This window comes from Esox lucius, chromosome 8 (assembly GCF_011004845.1).
Source record: "Esox lucius isolate fEsoLuc1 chromosome 8, fEsoLuc1.pri, whole genome shotgun sequence".
Classification (NCBI taxonomy): domain Eukaryota; kingdom Metazoa; phylum Chordata; class Actinopteri; order Esociformes; family Esocidae; genus Esox; species Esox lucius.
This window is the reverse complement of record NC_047576.1, coordinates 31,936,281-31,957,689: the sequence shown is the minus strand read 5'-3', so window position 1 is coordinate 31,957,689 and position 21,409 is coordinate 31,936,281. Positions and strand designations below refer to the sequence as shown.

Genomic DNA, 21,409 nt, shown 5'->3' with positions numbered 1-21,409 from the left:
GCCCGAGCCCACTGAAGCCGCCTCATTACGCGGCGCCCTCTCCTGCCCTAGAGCCGCAGCCTCATCCTGCGGCGCCCTCTCCTACCCTGGAGCCGCAGCCTCATCCCGCGGCGCCCTCTCCTGCCCTGGAGCCGCTGCCTCGACCAAGGCCGGGGGGGTGCGCAAACACGTCCACCCCCAGAGGGAGGTGATCTGTCTGAGACAGGGAGAGCCACAGATGGCAATGTGCGTTCTGTCGGGATGCAAATAGGTCCACCTGGGCTTCACCAAACCTCTGCCAGATGAGGGAGACGATGTCCGGGTGGAGGCGCCACTCGTCGTGATGGAGGCCTCCCAGAGACATTAGGTCCGCGCACACATTCAGACGGCCCGAAATGTTAAGCAATTACTACAGATGTTCCAGGCCACATACAGCCATCATAAATAATATGGACAGAACACAGCTTTTAAATAGCATATGCCAGCTCAGAAAGATATTCTATGCAAGGGTATACTGTGTCCTTGTCATTTTCACACATGTATCTTACCTAACGCTATTCTATGCAAGGGTATACTGTGTCCTTGTCATTTTCACACATGTATCTTACCTTACGCTATTCTATGCAAGGGTATACTGTGTCCTTGTCATTTTCACACATTTATCGTACCTAAAGCTATTCTATGCAAGGGTATACTGTGTCCTTGTCATTTTCACACATGTATTTTACCTAAAGCCTAAATGCTTGATAGCCTACTGGTGTAATGTCATTATGCAGCCTAAAAAAACAACTATTTTATTTTGAACATGAAATCCGGAATAGTAATGTTATGGTTGAACACTGGGCTAGCGGTCCAAATTATTGTTGCTAGCTAGCTTCAAAGTTTTGAAGAGCTAGGTTTGGTTCATATATTTGCTGGTGCCAGATTAATGACAAAAGTTTGTACGTAGAAAAACGATTTGTAAACAAATAAATGGAGACATAAAGTAATCATTTAACATGTGAAACGTCGTAAAAGGGTGTTTGTACGTTCACAGATCTAATTCATGCTTATTGTTTCATGTTTTAAGTCTGACCTTTTTTACGATCATATCAATTTACGAATGCATTCCAACAATACGTACGCTTAACCTTTTGGCAGATATCTAACTCCATAGTGCTGCGGCTACAGCTGGATATACTTGCATATTTGACAGAGATGGCCGTCGCCAACTTTGCAGTGCGTCACTCACCCTAACTCACTGATAACCAAAAATGGACGAAGAGGTGGGGCATGGGTGCAGCTGAGGTGCCTGTTTAACAAAGGCTAAGAAGCTAGGCTAAATGCTACCAGTATGCTACTCTGTGTTGCTAGCAGTTTTTACCCGGCGCTTGGTAGCCTGTCACCATAATGTTACCAGCTTAGACTTGAGGCAAGTTACCCTGAAACTATACAAATAAACTTAAATGCTTAAAATACTTCAGCGTTTTATTATATATTAATGTGTTAATTTTGCATTTCAGGCCTAGATTTTGTCGAGACGATAGATAATAGGTTGAGACTTGCAGATTAGATATTAGATTTTCACATAACTTTAGTTATGAGCATAGACTGTATGGTTAAGAGTTGTTTCTTTGCATGTCACTTGATTATAACGTTACTTGATAGTGACTGGAGTTAGCTGAGGCGATACCAGAAATGACAAAACGCTAAGAGTGACACGAGTGACAGTGCCAGCACCACACCTGTCACTCAATAGGCAACGCCCCTTAATTATAAGACTTAAAATAATTTAAACAGATAAGTTATTTAACCCCCCCCAACCATTGTCCAAAAGGGGGAAATAAGCAATATACACGAAAAATGTTTTTTTGAAACAGGCTGTAAACATGTTTATTTCTGCTGTAAATTTGGGCATTTTGCCATAGAGATCTATGGAAATTGCTCCCTTTTGCAGCCAGACTCAAGTTGCCATTCGATGAATTGCAGTTTTTGGCACTTCCGGTTCAGCCTCAGAGTTTGCCCCTTGCAAGCAAAGCACTCTGGGCGATTCTAGCTCCAGCTTTCAAAAATATCGCAAAAAGTGTGAATATACCGTAAGAATTTCTGGCCGATCCGAGACTTTTATCCAGGCTACCCGGACTGCAGCCATACGCCACCGGATAAATAAATGATTGCTGAAAATTATAAAGCGTCCTTGAAGACCAATCATTTTCACAATCATTATTGATGATTTTAATGAGTGTTAAAATACGTTTTTATGGGACCACCCCAAACTTTTTATTATGGGGGCTCCCAACAGCCTTATGGAGGGTATTGGACCCACCCAGCCCCTCCTCATGTCAAACCCTGCAGTTTAAGCTTAAGCCAGTGTTTCCCAACCTTTTTGAGTTACTGTACCATCATCAGATTATTGTATAATGAAGATTGCTGGGGCTCAGCCCAGCCTTGCTCTTGTTGTGGCAAACATAGCAAAGCATTTTCCAGCACCCAGTTTGTTTATCAGTGATCATTCATTCATTCAATGTCTGCATGGGTTATTACCTGTGGTTCCTGAATTGCAGTGACAGATGAAGCCTGTGGCATGCTGAGGGTCGTAGTGGTCTGGAAGCAGAGGCTCTGAACCATACAGACTCTGCCAGGACAGTTCTATGCATGCGCCCCCGTACATACAGGGACTGCTGCTGCACTCACTCACATCCACCTCACACTGCCGACCCTTGAACCCTGGGCAGGACACATGTAGAAATACAACATCCATGTGTGCACATATACATGGACTCCAATGCAGAGGCACACAACCCTCTAGATTTCTCAGGAAAACAAAAGGATATTCCTCATAGTGGGAGAACAGCGCATTTGTTTGAGCAAGTGCTGTTGTCATTTTACCCAAGCATTCAGGCAGGCAGACAGGCACAAGCCACTTTAGCAGGGAGCCAGTAATCTACATGACTACTCTATTACAAACCCACACGCTCACTCCTACCATCTCTACTCTAATCCACTGTTCCACTTTTTCACTTTACTTTACCTTACTCTGATTGAGAGGTGCTGTAGGTGGAATAAAAATGTGTAACCAATGAAGTGCCCACAGTGTGACTGTACTGTACCTGGCAAGCAGTCACATTTGTAGTTCCCATAATCCTCCAGACAGGTGGCACTGTTGAGGCAGGGTTGGGATGTGCACTGCGGCGAAGGGGTTTCGCAGTGTTGGCCAGTGAAAGCAGTCAAAGAGCAGTCACAGCTGTACCTGAAAGATAAGGATGTTTTGTAACAGATTTTTCTGTTTCAGCGTCAATTACTTTTCCAGTATAAAGGGCAGTTTTGAAAGCAGGCATTTTCCAGCTGTTTCTTGTTTTACTCCACAACACACATTAATGTAAATGTCACACACTCAAAAACACACACACACACAAACACAACTTACCCATTTACCCCATCAATACACAGAGCCCCATTTAGGCATGGCTGGTCTTGACACTCATCTACATTGATTTCACAGCGATCTCCCTGGAAACCAGGCATGCAGTTGCATGAGAAATGGTTGATGTAGTCATGACAACTCCCACTGTTGAGGCAGGGCTGTGATTGACACTCGTCAATCTGGATCTCACAGGTGGATCCTGGAACATCGGTCAAATGGGTCAGTCTCATGGGCTCTGGTAATTCAAAATACACTAGCCAAACCATGAATTAAAGAAACATGAATAGAATGTCAACATGTACAGTGCCAGTTGGGTTCAAACCTTTGACTTGTACTGTACATGTGGAGATAATACTCATTGTGAAATGTTTGACTGATCAGCTTAAACATACATTCCACCTGCAATAAAGCTATCAATACTATATAAAGCTATTTCAACTATTAATACTATACACTATCTACTATCAACTGACTGACCAGCAATATTATTTCTGAAATCCAGCATAATTAATTCTAGAGTAATCTCATCTCATCTTCAACCGCTTATCCAGTATCGGGTCACGGGGGCAGCAGCCAGTGTCGAAATATAATCTCTCCACCTAGTCCTGGGCCTACCCCGAGGTCTCCTCCCAGCTGGACGTGCCTGGAACACCTCCCTAGGGAGACGTCCTGGGGGCATCCTTACCAGATGCCCGAACCACCTCAACTGGCTCCTTTCGATGCAAAGGAGCTGCGGCTCTACTCCGAGTTCCTCATGGATGACTGAGCTTCTCACCCTATCTCTAAGGGAGAAGCCAGCCACCCTTCTGAGTAAACCCATTTCAGCTGCTTGTACTTGCGATCTAGTTCTTTCGGTCATGACTCAGCCTTTCGGTCATGACCATAGGTGAGGTTAGAAATGTAAATTGACCGGTAAAAAGCTTTGCCTTCCAGTTCAGCTCTCTTTTTGTCACAACAGTGCGGTAAAGCGAATGCAATAACGCCCCCGCTGCTCTGATTCTCCGGCCAATCTCCTGCTCCATTGTCCCCTCACTCGCGAACCAGACCCTGAGATACTTTAACTCCTTTACTTGGGGTAACGCCTCATTCCCTACCCGGAGGAGGCACTCCATCGGTTTCCTGCTGAGAACCATGGCCTCAGATTTAGAGATGCTTCTCCTCATCCCAACCGCTTCGCACTCGGCTGCGAACCGGTCCAGTGAGTGCTGAAGGTCACAGACAGATGATGCCACCAGGACCACATCATCCGCAAAAAGCAGCGATGAGATCCCCAGCCCACCAAACTGCAACCCCTCCCCACCCCGACTACGCCTCGATATCCTGTCCATGAAAGTTACAAACAGGATTGGTGACAAAGCGCAGCCCTGGCGGAGGCCGACACCCACCTGGAACGAATCCGACTTACTACCGAGAACCCGAACACAGCTCTCACTTTGGACGTACAGGGATTGGATAGCCCTCAAAATGGACCTCCTCACCTCATACTCCTGCAGCACCTCCCACAGTATCTCTCGGGGGACCCTGTCATAAGCTTTCTCCAGATCCACAAAACACATGTAGACTGGATGGGCATATGCCCAAACCCCGTCCAGGATCCTTGCAAGTGTAAAGAGCTGGTCGGTTGTTCCGCGACCAGGACGTAATCTGCATTGTTCCTCTTCAATCTGAGGTTCGACTATCTACCGAACCCTCTTTTCCAGAACCTTAGAGTATACTTTCCCAGGTAGGCTGAGAAGTGTGATACCCCTGTAATTGGCATACACCCTCTGGTCCCCCTTTTTGAACAGGGGAACCACCACCACCCCGGTCCGCCACTCCTTTGGCATTGTCCCTGAATCCCATGTACTCTTTTTGCATGGTTGTTGTTTATTTCTGGTTCCTGATATAATTACCAGTGATAAATCCCTTCTGTCTGTGTTCTATCAGGTTCCCTGTCACATCCATGATACTGTAAATCAGTACTAAGCTGCTGATTGAGAATATGGGTTTGAGATAAATATTAATTTGTTATATAATTATAACATATATAAAAAATGACTGGCATGTGTTTATATGTAAGTGTTTATATGTAAGGTAAGCTAACGCAAACAAACACAAAACAGACTAGACAGAGCAGACCAGCATTTTGGGTTACATAAGTCAATGGAATAAATGAAAAATGCATTCTTCGTTTTCTGTAAATAAAATCTAGATTTTAGTCAATGACTTACTTACCTAAAATTGTCCTAAAAAATTAGCTGTGTGCTACATGTGACAACAATATTCCGTATTCTTCATATGAATGGGCTATGGGGTAGGGTGGCAATACAGAAGCATTTTTTGGCGCAAAAATAACACTGCACATCACCCAAAGAACACCATACCCACAGAGAAGCATGGTGGTGGCAGCATCATGCTTTGGGACTATTTTTCTTCAGCTGGAACCAGGGCCTTAGTCAGAGTGGAGGGAATTATGAACAGTTCCAAATACCAGGCAATTTTGGCACAAAAACCTCTGGCGTCCGTTAGGTGCTTCAACAAAGTATTAGTTTAAGGGTGTGCACACTTGTGCAACCAGGTTATTGTGATTTTTTCCCTCAAAGATTTCAGGTTTTTTTTCAATTGAATTGTTTCATGTTACAGGACACATTTAAGGTGGAAAAAGTTCTGACATGATTTCTCTTTGTCTCATTCTTTTACATCACAAGAACCTGGCATTTTTACAGGGGTGTGTAGACTTTTATATCCACTGTACTTGTGCACATGGATGAGAGCTGATTAAAATGATACACTCCCAGAAGATTAGCTGTTTCTTTGTCCAAATGTGGATAAACACATCCTAGTAGATGTTTTTATTCCGAAGACAATGATCTTGCCCCATTGATTCCATTACAATGTAGTAAAATCCAACATTGTCCCCTAATTGTATTACATTTAGTAACTATCATCAGCCCAATCTGTTATGGCTTCATTCTAACAATAGCTGACAGTTTTTTTCATCACATAAAAACACTGGCCTTTCTTTGGAATTTTAAATAATATAATATGATTAATAATAATATGTATGGCAAGTCTCTGTTTTATGAAAAAAGTCAATAGGACAACTTAACATCCTATTTTAGATTTGTATTATTTTACATTTTTGAAGATGACATTTTGTAATTTTTGATCATTACTTTATTATTGAGCATGAATTGCATGAACGTTTAGGTATGGCAAGTATGGAAGTAATATACATAACAGTGTAAACTAGCAGCAATTGGTAGAGTTATTCAATAATATTGATATACAATGGGGAGAACAAGTATTTGATACACTGCTGATTTAGCATGTTTTCCTAAAAAGCATGTAGAGGTCTGTAATTTTCATAGGTCATAGGTTTCACTTCAACTGTGAGAGACGGAATCTAAAACAAAACTCCAGAAAATAACATTGTATGATTTTTAAATAATTAATTAGCATTTTATTGCATGACATAAGTATGTGATCACCTACCAACAAGTAAGAATTCCGGCTCTCAGAGACCTGTTAGTTTTTCTTTAAGAAGCCCTCCTGTTCTCCACTCATTACCTGTATTAACTGCAACTGTTTGAACTCGTTACCTATATAAAAGACAACTGTCCACACAGTCAATCAAACAGAATCCAACTTCTCCACAATGGCCAAGACCAGAGAGCTGTGTAAGGACATCAGGGATAAAGTTTTGACCTGCACAAGGCTGGGATGGGCTACAGGACAATGGGCAAGCAGCTTGGTGAGAAGGCAACAACTGTTTAGAAAACAATTATTCGAAAATGGAAGAGGTTCAAGATGATGGTCAATCTCCCTCGGTCTGGGGCTCCATGCAAGAAGAAGGATGAGTGCAACCCCAAGAACACCATCCCAACCGTAAAGCATGGAGGGGGAAACGTCATTCTTTGGGGATGCTTTTCTGCAAAGGGGACAGGACAACTGCACCGTATTGAGGGGAGGATGGATGGGGCCATGTATCGCGAGATCTTGGCCAACAACCTCCTTCCCTCAGTAAGAGCATTGAAGATAGGTCATGGCAGGGTCTTCCAGCATGACAACGACCCAAAAAACACAGCCAGGACAACTAAGGAGTGGCTCCGTAAGAAGCATCTCAAGGTCCTGGAGTGGCCTAGCCAGTCTCCAGAACTGAACCCAATAGAAAATCTTTGGAGGGAGCTGAAAGTCCGTATTGCCCAGCGACAGCCCCGAAACCTGAAGGATCTGGAGAAGATCTGTATGGAGGAGTGGCCCACAATCCCTTCTGCACTGTGTGCAAACCTGGTCAAGAACTACAGGAAACGTATGATCTCTGTAATTGCAAACAAAGGCTTCTGTACCAAATATTAAGTTCTGCTTTTCTGATGTATCAAATAATTATGTCATGCAATAGAATGCAAATTAATTACTTAAAAATCACACAATGTGATTTTCTGGATTTTTGTTTTAGATTCCGTCACTCACAGTTGAAGAGTACATATGATAAAAATTACAGACTTCTACATGCTTTGTAAGTGGGAAAACCTGCAAAGTCGGCAGGTTATCAAATACTTGTTCTTCCCATTGTATATTATTGCTGTAAGCTTATGAATGGTGGCAATAGCACAGTACAACTACATAGTGAGAACTTAAGAAGAAAAATTTACTTGCAGCAAAAATATTGCAAGAGGATAAAGCAATAATATACATAACACTACATAGCAACAGTTTAAAAAGAGTACTGTAACCTAGAAGCAATATTTGTAGTAGTATTGAATATAATAGATATGGCAAGTATGGGAGTAATATGCATATAAAATGCAAACTAGCATCAATTTTGAAAGACTAGGATGGGGGAATATGAACAGTATGGTAGAGGCATTGAGGATTACATATGAGTGTAATATGCTTATGAATGGTACATGCAAAGGAATACTCTAATGCCCAATACCTGAAAGGACATCAGAGCATCTGGAATGTTCGTGTGTGATCAGTATGATAATGAATCACTGTTGCTGATTGAGGAGCCTTATGGATTTAGGGAAAAAACTGTTTTTGAGTCTGGAAGTACATGCCCCATTGGTCCTGTAGCATCTACCAGACGGCAGCAGTGTGAACAGACCATAGCCTGGGTGGCTGTGACCTTTGATGATTTTCTGTGCTTTCCTCTGGCATTGTGTATGGTAAATGCCTTGCGCGGAAGGGAGATGATGCACTCTGCAGACTTCACCACCCTCTGGAGGGACTTGCGGCTGGTAGTGGAGCAGCTGCCGTACCAGGCAGTAATGGCAGCCTGAGAGGATGCTTTCAATGGTGCACCTGTAGAAGTTGGTGAGAGTTTTTAAAGACATGCCAAATTTATTGAGTCTCCTCAGGAAGTATAGTCGTTTTTGGGCAGTTTTCACTGCTGAGTTTGTTTGTCTGGACCAAGTGAGGTCGTCTTTGATGAACACACCAAGAAACTTGAATTCGGAGACTCTCTCCACTTCAGCTCCATCGATGTGTATGGGTACATGACCCACCCTCTGCCGTGTCTTCAAGTCTACGATCATCTCATTAATTTTACAGACGTTGAGAGAGAGGCACCATGTAGCCAGGTTCTTACCTCCTCTCAGTAAACGGTCTCATCGTTGTTGGAGAAGAGACCCAGGATGGTAGTGTCGTCCACGAATTTGAGGATGAGGTTGGAGCTGTGTGGCTATGCAGTCATGCGTGAACAGGGAGTACATGAGTAGACTGAGTACACAGCACTGTGGGGTTCCAGTGCTCAGGGTCCGTGCAGAGGAGGTGAGGTTGCCCATTCTCACCACCTGTTGTTAAATCCCAGGGTCCTGAATGTAGGAACAAGCTTGGCAGGCACAATAGTGTTGAATGCACAGTAGTAGTACTCCACAAAAAGCATCCTCACATATGTGTTGCCTTTTTACAAGTGGGAGAGGGCAGTGTGTGTCGTCAGGGGGATGGCATCGTCCGTAGATCTATTGGGGTGGTATGCAGATTGAAAGGGATCCACGGTGTCAGGAAGGGTGGAGCAGATGTGAGTTCTGACCAGCTGCTCAAAGCACTTCATGATGGTGGAGGTCAGTGCTACAGGGTCATAGTCGTTCTGGCAGGTGATTGAGGGTTTTTTCGCTACAGGGACTTTGGTGGTCTGTTTGAAGCAGGAAGGGACTGGAGACAGGGAGAGGTAGAATATGGAGGTGAAAACCTCCACTAGTTAGTCAGCGCACTCCCTGAGGACACAGCCTGGAATGACATTTGGCCCTGGTGACTTCCGAGGGTTCACTTTTTTAAAAACTCTCCTCACATCAGCCATGGATAGGGAGAAAGTGTAGTCATCCTGGACCTTAGCAAGCCTCACTGAAGGAATTGTGTTGGTCAAACTGCATAGAAGGTGTTGTGTGCATAGAAGGTGTTGAGCTAGTCAGGGAGCGAGGCGGCGGGATGAGCATCATTAATATTTCTCCCTTTGTGTTCTTTGATGTGTCGCTGTCCTCCCCACATGCGTCTGGGGTCAGAGCTGTGGTAGTTAGACTCCAACTTATCCCTGTATTCTCTTTTTCCATTCCTGATAGCCTTCTGTAGGATATAACTGGATCTCCTCAAAGCCTCCAAGTTCCCAGAGCTCTGGTGGAGCACCATGCTCTGAGCATTGCACAGACATTACCATTTACCCAGGGCTTTTAGTTGGGGAAAGTGCTGACATTGACCCTCGGGGCGACAGAGTCGATGCATTTGGAGATATATGCTGAGTCTTCGTATTCATTAATGTTCCCATCGACTGCATCACAGAACATCTGCCAATCCATTTCAAAGCAGTCCTGTAGGGCAATAATGAATTCCTCATTCCAGTGTTGAACTGTCTGAGAAACAGTTTTTTCCTGTTTCAGGCATTGTCCATAGGATGGGAGGGGCAAAATTGAAGTGTGGTCAGCTTTTCCAAATGCAGGGCAGGGGAGGGGTTTGGAACCATTCCTTAGTTGTGAATAACAATGGTCAAGAGTCTGATCGCCCCAGGTAGGAAAGTTAATGTGCTAGTGGTATTTTGGTTAAACTTTCCACATACAGTATACAGCCTAAATTAACTCCATCCATCCATCTTCTCCCGCTTATCCGGGGCCGGGTCGCGGGGGCAGCAGTCTAAGCAGGGATGCCCAGACTTCCCTCTCCCCAGACACTTCCTCTAGCTCTTCCGGGGGGACACCGAGGCGTTCCCAGGCCAGCCGGGAGACATAGTCCCTCCAGCGTGTCCTAGGTCTTCCCCGGGGTCTCCTCCCGGTGGGACGGGACCGGAACACCTTCCCAGGAGGCATCCGAAAAAGATGCCCAAGCCACCTCAGCTGACCCCTCTCGATGTGGAGGAGCAGTGGCTCTACTCTGAGCTCCTCCCGGGTGACCGAGCTTCTCACCCTATCTCTAAGGGATCGCCCAGCCACCCTGCGGAGAAAACTCATTTCGGCCGCCTGTATCCGGGATCTTGTCCTTTCGGTCATGACCCAAAGCTCATGACCATAGGTGAGAGTAGGAACGTAGATTGACTGGTAAATCGAGAGCTTCGCCTTGCGGCTCAGCTCTTTCTTCACCACGACAGACCGATACATCGACTGCATTACTGCAGAAGCTGCACCGATCCGTCTGTCAATCTCCCGTTCCATCCTTCCCTCACTCGTGAACAAGACCCCTAGATACTTAAACTCCTCCACTTGAGGCAGGCACTCTCCACCAACCTGAAGTGGGCAAGCCACCCTTTTCCGACTGAGGACCATGGCCTCGGATTTGGAGGTACTGATTTTCATCCCCACCGCTTCACACTCGGCTGCAAACCGTCCCAGTGCATGCTGAAGGTCCTGGTTAGAAGGGGCCAACACGACAACATCATCTGCAAAGAGCAGAGACGAAATCGTGTGGTCCCCAAACCTGACACCCTCCGGCCCCTGGCTGCGCCTAGAAATTCTGTCCATAAAAATTACAAACAGAACCGGTGACAAAGGGCAGCCCTGCCGGAGTCCAACATGCACTGGGAACAAGTCTAAAATTAACTGTTCCAGCAAATCTAGTTTATCAGTTACCAGTGAAACTTTTCAGTACTAAAAAGGAACATTTGAATTTCTCATCTACCTGCCAGTAAATAGAAAAGCCAGGAGATGTGACGCACGAGTCTGGCACCGTAGGATTCAGCCATCATTCCACAAACACTGGCACACAGCTGTTTGCAATGTCCCGTTGAAAATGTATCCGTGCGTGTAGTTTGTCCATTTTATTGTCCAGGGATTGAACATTAGCGAATAGAATGGTCGTAATGAGATCTGCACAGGACACCCGCAGGTTTGGCCCTCTTCTTTCTCTTCCGTGGGCATATTAGTAAACAGCTCGGCGGCAGAACAGAAGAATTGCAGCAGTCGCTCCGGTGAGTAGTGTAAAAGTCTGTGTTCAATGATAAATGAATATCCAAAAGTGCTTGTCGATCATACTATATCATTCTTTCTAATTATTACAATGAGGTGGGGTTTGAGAGAAAGGGCAATGGATATACTGGAATAGGTTTCGGCAGCACTGATATAGTTCCTCCACTCACCTTTTGAAAGGTGTTCTAGGTTTGGTAACGAACAGAGTGAAGGAGCAGTTAATCTCTTACCTGTGAACCCTGAGTTGCAGAGGCAAGTGTAGCCACTAACTTTGTCCATGCAGGTGGCTCCATTCCTGCAGGGCTGTGACACACACTCGTTCACCTCGATCTGGCAGTGCTCACCCTGGAATCCAGGCACGCAGAAACACAAGTAGCCATCATCACGGCTACGGCAGATGGCCCGGTTATAACAGGGGTTGGGGGTACACTGGTTTGTTGTTGGTACCGCTGACCTTGCCTTCAGGGTAGAAAGACCTGGGGACAGCAAATAACTTAAAGTTTTGTAGTTTGCACTAACATTTCAGATTCAACTAATATTGATCAGGGGGAAATGTGTTTTACAGTTAACTCCAAAAGTAGCTGTACAGTAATTTCTTTTGGCTCTATATTCAAGCACTTCGAATTTGAAATTATATAAATGTTATAGAACTGTTATACTGTTACAGCGCAGAATGTCAGCTTTATTCTGAGCCTACTTTCTTCCATTTAGAATGAACATGTTGCAGTGTGAACTCTAATATTGAAAAACCATAAATTATTCAAAGAAACAATGTAAATAACCAAGAAAAATAAATATCTCAATATATACAAATGATCTCATGCCAAATAAATGTTGCATCGGCCCACTGTCCAAATGATGTACACTGCCCAGTCTGTGGCTGCCACTTCTGTGCATCGCTGCATTCAATTAAGGGATTAGGCCTAGTGTAGGTAAGAAAATAAACTACCAAAAAATTCCAAAAACACTAAAACAGGCTTTTTATTTTCTATGAAAAACAATGAGCCCTGACCACCACTGGCGTACCGCAAATTTGACAGGGCACCGGTAGGAAAAAGTGATTACAGACAGACAAGTCTCACCAAAAAACATGGTGATTTACAATGAAAATGTCAGACGTTTAAATCACAATATTTATTATAATTTGCACTAATCTGTAGTGCATGAAAAAAGAGCTGTCAATATGTAGTCTTTATTTTAATCAATGCATTAGCATGTGAAGTCGATTGCTAGTGTCTGACAACATGAGGACCAAAAAAGTGTCAATCCAAGAGAAATATAAAACTGTTTGGTACATTAAAAAAAATTACCAAGTAAAAGACCAGGGAATACATATATAGTGGATGACCTAAGAATGCTCACAAAAAGAAAAAATGTATTAAAAGAATTGACCAATCACTAACACTCTGCTTCAGGTAAGCATGGATTTCAGCTAATACCACTACAATCTGCAGAAGACTTCTTCAACCAAACTACAAAAGACCATCAGGATGAATTCCAAAATGTACAGAAAAATCTGGTCTGCTCGATACAACCACATGGCCCTAACTGCATGTGAGGTCTGCTCCGCATGGCACCGTGTGGCACCGCGGCTCCTCTTCCTATCAGGCGCTCCACCTCGCTGTTCTAACCACCGGTCGGAGAGTGATGGCAACAGCACACCCTGAGGATGCACCTGTTTTCACTCATCAGTTACATATATTGTTGTATATATTGTGTTTGTTTGCCACTGCACATCACAGATTATTGTTTCCTATCGCTGTTGTACATGAGGTGCTGTTCTGTATTGCCAAACAAAATAGAACTATAAAAGCTTGGTTTTTGTTTTTCATTTGTGTCTCATTTTTACGCACGCTTTGCACTCGCACAAAGTTTAATTGAATCTGATATTGATTAAAATACTCTCCAATTAAAGATGTCATTCTGCACTTTAACCCCATTCTCAACGCATTACGTCAAATCCAAATTGCAGTAAAACAGAGCCAAAAAGCAAGAAATGTGTCGATGTCCAAACACTTTTGGAGTTCACTGAAATTCTGGTGTATTGCTTCAATCGGTCTTATGCGTATTGCCTTTCTCATTTTTTTTACATTCTTGTTCGATAATGTTGTTATTCAGCAAAACAAGAAAATGTAACTGATATTAAAAAGGGTGGATTAACAAAATTCTTTCTGTAAACCCAATGTCACAATGAATCTTGCTTTGCATTATCCCACACAGTCATTGGGTCCTAGAGCATGCAACACAAAAGGCTCTCTCCTCTTGCGAAAAAAAGACCTCCTCCCACCCCATACTCTTCAATGGTACAAGGACGTTTGCTCACTTAAAGAGCTTCACAAAGCATCACAGCGTACCTCCATGGCAACCATTTCCACGGTTCTAATTGTGCATATCACCATAGCTACTGCAGGGAGACAAAAGTCCATCATTCGAGGCATTCATCAATCTATAAGTTCCTAGGATAGCCACTGTGCTGCCTAGGGTCTCCTTAATCACACAACACAGCCAAGGGACACACTGTCTGGCCATTGGCGAGCTAGTCAGTCAGTCACAGCTATACTTTTCACTACTTCATGTGTTTTTTAAACATGTTGCCTCCCATACTACTTAGCGTGTCAATCCATTTGTGTGATTCTTACAGGTTTCCCAGGAAAGGGAGGAATTGACAGTGTTATAACTGTGTGATTCCACGTTACTGAAGTGTCCTGCTAAATGAACCAGGCTTATCATGGCCTTTTGGACGTCGGCCGAGGACCAAATACGCATCCACCTGGTTGCCTTGGCTGTTGGCAGAGATAAAAGAAGGACACAGCCCAATCACCTTCTTATACCTTCCCCTAACACACATGAAATGAAAAGCTAACAAAATGTATTGTCATTAAAAGTGCAGCTCATTACAGTTATTAAAATGACACCACTGTCTCTGAGAAATTGTGAGAAGCAGCAACTGTTTCTCCAATATATTTTAAGTATGAGTAAATCTATTTTTTTTTTTATATATAATTATTAATCACACTGAAAACACAAGAAAATGATCTACCGGAGTAAGACAAACACAAAAAACAGAGTGTGTGATCAGAATTGGCCAAACCTCAACAACCGGTGCAACAGGACACCGACCGATACCACATTGAGCCAGTGACTGCCTGAGACGTGGTGGTGGCAGACCCCTGATGGCTTCCGCCATCGATGTCAACAACTCCAAAATCTATCCTGGATAACATACAGATACTCTGTCATACTCTCACCAATGCTCACAGACTGGTGTGCTTATTACACTTGTGATAACATAATGCATACACCTGTAAACATACAGACTCACAAAGACTTTCTCTATCTCTCTCTCACACACACACACACACATTTTACTACCTTTGTTGGGAAACAAAACATTTATTCCAATCAAATCCTTAATTTCCACAAACTTCTAACCCTAACCCTAAAAGGAAAATTTTTCCCAAAATCTATGTTTACATGTTTTCCCGGTCAGTCCACCACAAAACACACACTTTGCGAAAAAGTGTAACGTCTGCTCCGCGTGGCACAGCAGCTCCCCTTCCTCTCTGGCACTCCACTTCAACAGTGTACTAACCACAACGGGAGTGTGATGGCGGCAGCGCATCCAGAGGACACTCCTGTTTAGTTGTGTTTATATTCTGTTGTTCACTTCCTGCATCCCATCATTCGTTTTGTTTCTTTTCCCTTTTTGCCTCACTACTACGCACTCACTATACTCACACCATAAAAAAAAGTAATATAGCCTGGTCAAATCACAACACCATGGCAATGATTTACATAAACCAAAACTCCAAAACCAAAACCAGCTAGCCCACATCACCAATAATTGCTATGTAGTTTATTTTACACTTTGCAGCTTTTGCAAATTACAAATTGGCATTTAAGGGGATTGATGCAATGTTTTCTATTAGCTATATATTTATCTACTTTAATCATATGAAATTTCTAATTAACAATGTTTTAGCTTCCATTCTATCCAATCTGTTGAAGGTTGATAACATGACACTGATGATTAAATTCCATGTTCTGGAATGCATGTTTAACTAATTAGCTTATCTGATGCTAACTAGTTGAACTGATCTTAGCTACCTTAGTTGATGTTCACTAGCTTAGCTAATGTTGACAAATCAAAAGGTTTCCCATGGGTCCAAAAAAAACACATTTATTTTATAAAGCAGTTGTCACAAAGTGCTTTTACGACACACCCAGCCTGATGACTTCTTCAACAAAGCCCATTGCTGTGTTTTTCAGGTTATGACAAAGGAGAATGCAGTCATTAATTCAGCGCTTATCAACAAAAAATATCAGTGTGATAAGTTCCAGTTGCAAATGTGTATAGACAAGTGTATCTAGGCATTATGTAAATGTTACTGCAATTGAAACGTTCCCCCTATGTTAATGTTACTAAACCCTATAAATGACAATTATGAAGTTAATCATTGTGACATTCAGATGGTTCAGTTTAATAAAGTATTTCCCTCGAAATCAATGAAGTAGATACTAAACATTAAATGCAATGTTCATTCAGCTAGGCACTCAATTTACATGATTTTAACACAATGAAAAACGTATAATTACATCTTGTTTTCAATAAACTTGGGACACTGCATAAAATGCTAATAAAAACAGAATGCAATGATGTACAAATCATATAAAAATAGTACAATGACAACATATCCAATGCTGAAATTGAGAAATCCTATTGTTTTTGGAAAAATACATGCTCATTCTGAATTTGATGCCAGCAACACATGCAAAACGTTGGGACAGGGGCATGTTTACCACTCGGTTGCATCACCTTTTCTTTTAACAATACTTGTAAGTGTAAGTGTTTGGGAACTGAGGAGACCAATTGCTGTACAAACCCGATTCCAAAAAAGTTGGGACACTGTACAAATTGTGAGTAAAAAAGGAATGGAATAAATTACAAATCTCATAAACTTATATTTAATTCACAATAGAATATAGATAACATATCGAATGTTGAAAGTGAGACATTTTGTAATGTCATGCCAAATATTGGCTCATTTTGGATTCCACGAGAGCTACACATTCCAAAAAAGTTGGGACAGGTAGCAATAAGAGGACGGAAAAGTTAAATGTACAGATTAGGAACAGGACGGAAAACCATACTGGATGCCCGTGATCTTCGGGCCCTCAGACGGCACTGCATCACATACACAAATGATACTGTAATGGAAATCACAACATGGGCTCAGGAATACTTCCAGAAAACATTGTTGGTGAACACAATTCACTGTGCCATTCGCCGTTGCCGGCTAAAACTCTATAGGTAAAAAAAGAAGCTATATCTAAACAGGATCCAGAAGCGCAGGCGTTTTCACTGGACCAAGGATTATTTAAAATGGACTGTGGCAAAGTGGAAATGTTTTCTGTGGTCAGACTAATCAAACTTTGAAGTTCATTTTGGAAAACTGGGACGCCATGTCACCTGGACTAAAGAGGACAAGGACAACCCAAGTTGTTATCAGCGCTCAGTTCAGAAGCCTGCATCTCTGATGGTATGGGGTTGCATGAGTGCGTGTGGCATGGGCAGCCTACACATCTGGAAAGGCACCATCAATGCTGACAGTTTCATCCAAGTTCTAGAACAACATATGCTCCCATCCAGGTGTTGATACCATGAAATTTAAAATCAACTATTTTTTTCCCTTAAAATGATACATTTTCTCAGTTTAAACATTTGATATGTCATCTAAGTTGTATTCTGAATAAAATGTTGAAATTTGAAACTTCCACATCATTGCATTCTGTTTTTATTCACAATTGTACAGTGTCCCAACTATTTTGGAATCGGATTTGTAGTTTTTAAAGTGAAATATTTTCCCATTCTTGCTTCATATAGGATTTCAGCTTCTCAACACTTCAGGTTCCCCTTTGTCATGTTTAATTTCATAATGTGCCAAATGTTTTCAATGGGTGATAGGTCTGGACTGCAGGCCATGCTTTGGACCTGTGAAGCCATGCTGTTGTAATCTGTGCAGAATGTGGTTTGGCGTTGTCTTGCTGAAAAAAGCAACACCACCCCTGAAGAATACGTAATCTGGATGGCAGCATATGTTGCTCCAAAACCTGCATGTATTGTTCAGCATTAATGGTGCCTTCACAGATGGGCAAGTTACCCATGCCATGTACACTAATGCACTACCATACTATCACAGAAGCTGGCTTTTGAACTGTGCGTTGATAACATGCCAGATGGTCCCCCTCCTCTTAAATCCGGAGGACATGGCGTCCATGATTCACATTTCACATTTTGATATGTCAGACCACAGGACAGTTTTCCACTTAACTTCAGTCCATCTTAAATTTGCTCAGGCCCAGAGAAGGCTGCAGCATTTCTGGATCTTGTTTATGTATGGTTTCTTCTGTGCATGGTAGAGATTTTACTTGCATTTGTGGATGCAGTGACAAACTGTGTTCACAGACAATGGTTTTCAAATGTGTTCCTGAGCCCCATGCATTGATGTCCACTGCCGAATCGTGTCTGTTTTTAATACAGTGCCACGTGTGGGCCAGAAGATCACGGACATCCAATATTGGTTTTCGGCCTTGTCCCTTGCCTACAAATATTTCTCTGTATTCTCTGAATCTTTTAATGATTTTATGTAAAAATCGATGCAGAGATGAGAGATTGCACTATTTGCCTGCGCAGTCTTTCACAGAGTGGTAAAACCTTCATACCCAATCATGTTACTGTCTTTACTGCCAATTAACCTAATTAGTTTTAAGATGTTCCACATGATTTTTTTAGCATTACATTTATAGTGTTTTGTTGCCCCTGTCCCAGCTTTTTTTTTAAATGTGTTGCTGGCATCAAATGCACAGTGAGCATATATTTTTCAATAAATATTTGATATGTTGTCTTTTTACTATTTTCTATTTAATATAAAATGTAATTATTTTCACACCATTGCGTTCTGTTTTTCTTTACATTTTACACAGCGTCCCAACTGTTTTCAAACTGCCTGTTCTATCCTGGGTCAGTACAGTATTGAGACAGCTCAGCTGCACTTTATGCTCATTGGTGCTTGGGTGCAAAAGGCACATGGGGGAAGGTGTTGTCGGAGATGATTGGTTGATAGACTAAGCTGATTAAGCCAATGCCTATCACACCAGGCATTTCTCACCAATTTCGCAAACCTAGATATATAGACTTTGTGCTGTATATAACACACTGTGTTGTAACAAAACATTTTGTGTCTACTCTGCTATCATAGACTACTAAAAAACACAGGATTACACAGATACAGTTCACCCTGACCCTAAAACTAATCTTAACCCTGAACACCTAACCATAACCCTAACCCCAATTGTTACTTTTATCCTAAACCTCTCAGCCGGATATAGCCTTCTTCCTTAAGGAGACCAGAGATTCTTTCATTATATAATCCTTCCAGAAACCTTTTCTATTCAGTAAGTATAGCAAAATGTGTTTCCTATCCCCTTACCTCAAAAATGTAACCTTTATGCCTAAACCGAACCCCTTAATGCTTAAAACTAACCCAAATTGTACATTTTACCCAAAACATAACCACTAACCTGAAATAGGTTATCTCCATGTGGGGGTCAAATTGTTAGGTGTTACAATCTTTATGGGAACATCTGGTCTCCACATGTATAGTAAACCCAGTATCGCTCTATACACACACATCCTTCTGAGTATTGGAACTGACTTCCTCTCATCAGGGCTTATGCTGCACCCAATCCCTGGGTCTGTCTTTTGTCTGTCCCGTTTAGCTTCAGAGTTCTTTACAAAATGTACCATGAACACTGGGAGATAGCCATGATGTCATGCTAACATTTCTAATTGAAATTCAAGGCATGTCAAAAAGCAACCCAAACGACTGTCAGAAACAACTGACTACTGATCAGCTACTGTACTTGTTATAAATATTTACAGGTGTATCAGAATGCCTTATTTAAGAAAATATATATTTTTGATCATGGCCTCGAACTACAGCTAAAGCAGCATTTCTGGAAGGATATTTCATAAGCAAGAGAACGACTCTTTTTAAAAACACGATAATGAGGATGATAATCTAAGAGAAACAAAGCTGCATTTTAGTGTGGGGTTGACATGATTGCCCCTGCACATGATAACCCCTCCAAATATCAGATTAAACTTGACATGAATGTTCAACAGCTGCTAAATGGTAGAATCAAACAAGATATCTAATCACCGTAGTCCTATACTTACCATCTATCCCTATAACCAGTGCGTAGGTGATCAAGGCGCACGCAAGTAATCGAAACGTAGCAGATCGCAAAAACTCCATATTCATCATATAAAATCATTCTGCTCGCTGTATGTGAAGCATGTCCGTAGTGCGACTGATCTCTCCGACATCTCGCAGTCCCTCAGATGTGCTGCCTTTGCGTGTGGTTTACTGAAGAGCCTTGTTCCCCAATCGCATGATGATCCCATTTTCCTTGACGCACGGATAGCCTCTCTACCTAGGACATACTCAATAAAAATAAAAATGTACTTTGGGCAGCGCTGGGCAAAGACAAGACATAGAATACGGTGGATGAATAGGAGAAAACAGTATGCTTTATATATAATGAGAATTGCTCTTTTAGTACCGCATAAACGATGGCTTGAAATCAGAAAGTGTTTCTCGAATGGCAATATCCGATCACACTTGTAGGCAACGTAATGAGATTGCTGAAGTTAACTATACCGAGTAAAGTGTAATTAATACATTCCTTCGATATAAAGTTGATTGGGGCTACAGTTAAAACGGGTCAGTCGTCCCTTTCACGCAGTTGTAGTATTGACAGATTCATTTAGGAATAATACATATTCGATAATATACAACAAACAACACAATTAGGCCATCGTGGCCCATTATCGCCTTGATAGAACGGTTTGTAACGTTGATATGTAGATTGAACACGAACAACATCTTTAAGGTGAATCTTGGGCACCGGACAGAGTTGCCAAGTCCGCTTAAAATATGAGACTTTGGGCGTATTTTTTTTGTTAGGAATATCTGACCAGCGACTTCGTTTTTTAACATTTATGGTCGCCACTTTGCCTAAATGCATTGATTGACACTGCTCAAAGCCTCAATAATATCTGCGCTGTAAAGTATTTACAAATCCCCATTGGCGACAATAGATTCCAAGCGATGTTTCTAGTTAAATTCTAGTGACATGTTACCCGAAAATACATAGTGAGAGTTAAGAATATATAAGCAAACATATACCCAGACTAGCAGCAACTTGGTAGAATTATAGAATAGTAGCTATAGATAAATATGAATGAACTTATGAATGGTGGCATAATACACTTAACAACGTAGTGAGAATTAAGAAGAAAAATATATTCACAGCAATAATATACATAACAATGTACACTAGCAGAAATTTAGAAAGAGTACTGTAAACTAGCAGCAATATTGGTAGTGGTATTGAAATTATAGATATGACAAGTAGGGCAATAATACATATAACAGCAATTTTTGAAAGAGTATGATGGGGAGTATGAACAGTATGGTAGAAGTATTGAATATTATTACTTGTACAGCAGTGATGATGAGTCATCATTCATGCCATTAGATGACATAGCACTAGATACATTTCCACAAACGATACCGCAAACAAAGTGGTC

The 21,409-nt window shown here is 42.1% G+C and overlaps 1 protein-coding gene across 2 annotated transcripts in view; it reads right to left on the bottom strand.

Annotated features, from left to right (window-relative positions):
- The window catches only part of crb1 (crumbs cell polarity complex component 1), a 70,356-nt gene extending 49,942 nt beyond the window's left edge, over window positions 1–20,414 (bottom strand). For both annotated transcript variants that reach the window (XM_013132711.3, XM_013132712.3), the window contains exons 1-5: window positions 19,994–20,414; window positions 11,985–12,230; window positions 3,386–3,581; window positions 3,069–3,208; window positions 2,503–2,685 (exon numbers count right to left, since the gene is read on the bottom strand). In XM_013132711.3, the coding sequence (XP_012988165.2) occupies window positions 2,503–2,685; window positions 3,069–3,208; window positions 3,386–3,581; window positions 11,985–12,230; window positions 19,994–20,081 (853 nt within the window). In that variant the 5' untranslated portion in view covers window positions 20,082–20,414. The remainder of the gene's footprint in view (window positions 1–2,502; window positions 2,686–3,068; window positions 3,209–3,385; window positions 3,582–11,984; window positions 12,231–19,993) is intronic.
- Window positions 20,415–21,409: the final 995 nt, after the last annotated feature.